The 4,506-nt window shown below is 48.4% G+C and overlaps 1 protein-coding gene across 1 annotated transcript; it reads right to left on the minus strand.

Annotated features, from left to right (window-relative positions):
• Positions 1–283: 283 nt before the first annotated feature.
• Positions 284–4,506, minus strand: LOC136478530 (uncharacterized). Its single transcript, XM_066477036.1, has 2 exons — positions 4,153–4,506; positions 284–924 (listed from the first exon to the last, which is right to left on the minus strand). The coding sequence occupies exons 1-2, from the start codon at positions 4,421–4,423 to the stop codon at positions 584–586; spliced, it is 612 nt and encodes a 203-aa protein (XP_066333133.1). The 5' UTR covers positions 4,424–4,506; the 3' UTR covers positions 284–583.

Here is a 4,506-nt window from a genome sequence, read left to right on the forward strand (position 1 = left end):
GGTAGAGCCGCGAAGAGGTGGATATGACTGTAGTGGCCCCGTTCGGCTGGTAGAATTTCGGCTGAAACTGTCTGAAAAACACTGTTCTGACTGAATTATTGTGAGAGAAAAATACGGTTCCGGCTGAAAAAAGAAATCGAACAAATCGAATATGGGGTAAGCCGAACGGGTCCGGTGACTGCGTCGAGGCTATCACTGCATCGGGCGAGCTTCCTCTGCAGTTCAATCTCTGTTAAATTTTCACTGACATTCTGACTGCAGGCCTTCTACTTAAGCTATGTAATGAGAGAACTGGGGCCTGATCTTATAAAATGTATATTCTCCGTCAACTAGTGACTTTTCTAAATACACTGATAAGAACTCTTGTCTGATTCATGCACATTTATCGTTACTAAGAACTGTACAAATATTGGTCTACATTTGTTTACATGCTTGAGTCCTGCTATACCAAAGGCCCAGTCGGCATGTCATGTATCTTTCCTGTTTAACCTTCCCTTCAAAAATCCATACAAACGTGAACTCTTCGTTTGGCATATAGCCATATATACCACGATCCGTATCCTATGGCTTCGGTTTCAACTGTTCATCTTCTTTGAGACATGTGCTCCACACCCACACAATGATCGGACGGCGTAGCGCTGTCTTGAAGCCGTATCACCCCAGCAGTGTAGGCTCGGACGCCGTCTTCTACAGATGATAGCCTGAGGCCATAGGTGTCGCCGGTGCGGTGGCGAAGCCGGCACGAGTCTGTCGGGAGCTGGAGCACCCTGACGGTGCAGGCCTTCTCCAGGTCTGGCGTGGCGTGGAGCTGGGGAGGGAGATCAATCGTGAAGTTGCCGTACTCATCCGTCGTAGCAAATGCAAAGCTATCCAATTGGTTGTTGGGAGTCCGTTCACTTCTGCAGCTTACTGCTACCTTAGCGCCTGATCAGAAAATTACACAACTCATCATCACCCATAGAAAACTATGCAGAGATGGTTGTCAATGAAGAACAAGTGGTACCAATAATGTGTTAATTGGATTTTTTTTTGAACTTCGATTGGAAATAGTCATCTAAACTTTGCTACAATCTGTCTAAACTTTTTTTTTTGAAAAGATCTGTCTAAACTTTGCTTTTACCAATGAATACCAAATCTGGAGAAGTGAAACACCAATTCGTGCAAGATGCCTAACCATTAGCAAGAAAAACACACAGCGCTGATGTTTCGGAGATTGTAGTGATACGGAAATTAACGGTACGGCCGTTGACGCGGACGGAAAACGAAGGCGGCTACGGATTGGAGCCCATTCGGAGCGCACCGGTTCAGAGATGTAACAGGCGGGCAACTCTCCATCGGAGGAAAATGGGAAACGAGCAGCTCTCCAGTGTCTCTTTTTTTTTTGTGTGTGTGTGTGTGTGTGTGTGTGTGTGTGTGGGGGGTGGGGGGGGGGGGGGGGGGGGGGGGGGGGGTTCTGGACGAACATCTAAAGCAGATCCCAAAAGATCACTTTCAGTCCGTGCCGATAGCACCGAGGAGGGAGATGTGTGCGTCTAGACCAAAACCAATAACACCGCCATCGTACGCATCAAATCGGATTCAGACAGCAGTGGCTAGATGCGTTAGATAGCTTTCCGTGGAGCCAGAGTCTCATCTCTGAATGGTGCCACGCAGAAAGGAACAGAGCATTTGGCGGCCCACAGACAGAAAGGTAGTGGCTATACTTGAGTAGACAAAGAATAGGAGAATTAGGCGAGCTAACCGTGCCTACGAGACTACGGCACATACAAGAATGAACTCTCGGATAACATTGAATAGCAAGGATGTATTGTTGCAACTAATCTGCAAGGCTTACCTAATTCCTCTTCCGCGGTGATATGGGGCGGACATATACCTCAACATGCCTCTATCTAGTAATAACTATGACCTTGTTTGATTCATTATCTGATAATAGTTAGCTAGCTAACATCGAAGAGTACCATATTTTTCTTCCTAATACTTGGTTTTAGCAAAATGAGGAAAAAAAACCCCTCTCTAATAACTTCTAATCCATGCTCCTAAAATTTATACACTTGGAAAATCCTCCCTCATCGCGCGGATACTGTTTTACCGTGCATATGGGTCGGTCAATCCAAAAGTGGAAAGGTGTGAGAAAGAATATGAGTAGGAAATGATTCTTAATGCAAATGTACAAGAAAGAAAGAATATATAAGAGAAATACTCCAGCTTAGTTGCCTGATAATCTGCTTATCCGTCAGTCGACGGGTTCACAAGAAGATGAACGATTAACTAATTAACTCCGACGCTGTGCCCAGCCAGGCACCGGTCGGCCGGCGATCTCTCCCAGCCAGCCCGGCACCGCATGCCAGTCCACTGACGCCGCTAGATAGCTCAGGGGCGCTTGCACATCGGGGGTTCCTGTGCGGTGCAGTCCAGGGCGCACAGGCAGGTAGGTATAGCCAGATCAAGCAAGCATGGAAGGGCCGGCGGGCCGGCGCGCGGGTCAGCAAGCGATGCTTTTGCGGCTGCAGTTGCACACTTACACGACGAGGCAAGACGCCACCAAGGGCTGGCTAGCTCAGGGCACTCGGCGAAGCAAGAGGTTGAAGATAACTGAAGCTTATGCAAAATCTCAGGCAACTGCTGTGGAGACACACCCAATATATAAAAGTAATTACGATAATTGAGGAATAGTATAAGATTCCTGATGTAAAATTGTATTCTATATTTTAGGAGTGGATTATTGAAAACCCTTGGAGATGTCCTTCTTTTTTTCTCCCAACACATTTTTAGCAGTTCCAAAACTACATGTTTTTTGGAGAAAAAAATAGTATACTTTTGGAGATGATATCTTATTATCTGATTTGGTCTAACTAGTGGGATTGTTGTTATCTAAAGGTCCAACTAACAATTAGCTAGTTTATTATCTATACCTGTTTAAGTACAAAAGAGATAATTATTAGCAGATAACTACGAATCAAAACAGGGTCTAAACTTTGTTGTGCTCTATAAAAAAAAACTTCGTTTGTACCCCCTCTATTTTAAATTATACGGAGTACTTATTAGATTCCACGGCCACTAATTTGTCTGGTGGCGAGGCTTATTATTTCCCAGCCTAAGTACTGCCTGAGTTGTCTCCCAACCGCAAAGCTTTTTTTATTAGCACCAAAAACTCCCAAGCTTTCGTTGGCTAAAAATATGGGTTAAAAAGAACTGCTCTTATATGTTGTCTCGGCAACATCGTTAGCATCGAAAGCTTTTTTTTTAACCACAGGATCGAGATTAACTATATATATAGTGCATATAAAATGTTATTTCCTGCACGGCTGCACTAACGAAGGCAGCAAGAGCAATAAAGGGAGCAGCATACGGAATGCACGGTACAGTTCCGTTGCCTCGTTGAATTCCATCTCCGGCGGCTTCACACCGCTACGTGTGGTGTACCGGCCGGCCTGTACGTGTACACAAAACCGCTGCAGCCAAAACCTGCCGACCCTGCACCAAACGCTGGCTCGGTCGCTAACGCTAACGACCTTTTCAAGCGGTACTCCTCCTCGTGAACCCGTTGCTTTGGCGACGCCGTCCCGTCCCTACGTGAGGCACGTGACCAGCAAGCTAAGTACGCCGTGCTCGACGACGACTAATCCCTGCTCGACGGAGAGGACAAGGTCTCGTCGTGTACTCGATCGAATCGATCCGCTGGAGAGACGACGACGAAGCAGACGACCTTGCTTTGGTTCCCGGCTTTCCGCTTTGCCATGCATGCCCACCTCGACGGCGTTAACCGGCCAACAACCAGAGCCATCGCGAAAAGGACCAGTCGTCTGCTCGCTCCTCTCTGAACGATTCAATCAAGGGGCTGTTTTGGCAGGCACGCGTTGCTGAGACGACGGCACAGCACAGGGATCATTTGTTTATGCAGTTATTTATGGGACGAGAAAGTGATCGGGCCGCCGACGACAGCTCTCTTCCTTGTTCCTTCATCAGCCGGCCAAGCGGTGGTTTGAATTTCAATGCCAAACTGAACTGGGCGCGAATCATTTGCGTGTTATTTCAATTTCCAATTCAGGTGGTTACGTACGTGGAATTAACAAGCAGCAGCAGCAGCAGCAGCTAGGATTAGGAGTAGTAACTAAGGCCAATCAAGGAATAAAGCAAGGAACTTGGGAGTACCTGGCATCTCCAAGGTGAGAAGGTGGGAGCCGGGGCGGAGGCAGAGCTCGCAGGTAAGCTGCCCGGACACGGAGACCGACGACACCGGCTCCTCGCCGTACCCCGCGATGCGCGCCAACTCCGCGGGCGTGAAGTAGACCTCCATCGGCATCGGCATCGGCAACGCTTCCTCCGCCGCCATGGCCACCGCTGCGGCCACCGCCGCCGCCAGGAGCAGGATGGCAGGTAGAATCAAGACGGCGGCGGGGTCTCTCGCTCTCCTCCGCAGCATCTTTGCCGTGGCGCGCTCTCGCTCTTCCTCTCCCTCTCTACCTAGTCTCTGTTGGCCCCGGACCAAACCAAAGTGCGTAAGTT

This window comes from Miscanthus floridulus, chromosome 1 (genome assembly GCF_019320115.1).
Source record: "Miscanthus floridulus cultivar M001 chromosome 1, ASM1932011v1, whole genome shotgun sequence".
In the NCBI taxonomy this organism is placed as follows: Eukaryota; Viridiplantae; Streptophyta; class Magnoliopsida; order Poales; family Poaceae; genus Miscanthus; species Miscanthus floridulus.

Bases quoted from the DNA above. Each gene is read 5' to 3' on its own strand.
- LOC136478530 (XM_066477036.1), bottom strand. From the start codon at position 4,423: ATGCTGCGGAGGAGAGCGAGAGACCCCGCCGCCGTCTTGATTCTACCT. The intron at 925-4,152 runs GTACTCCCAAGT...TTTTCTGATCAG, and splicing joins TCTCACCTTGGAGATGCCAG to GCGCTAAGGTAGCAGTAAGC.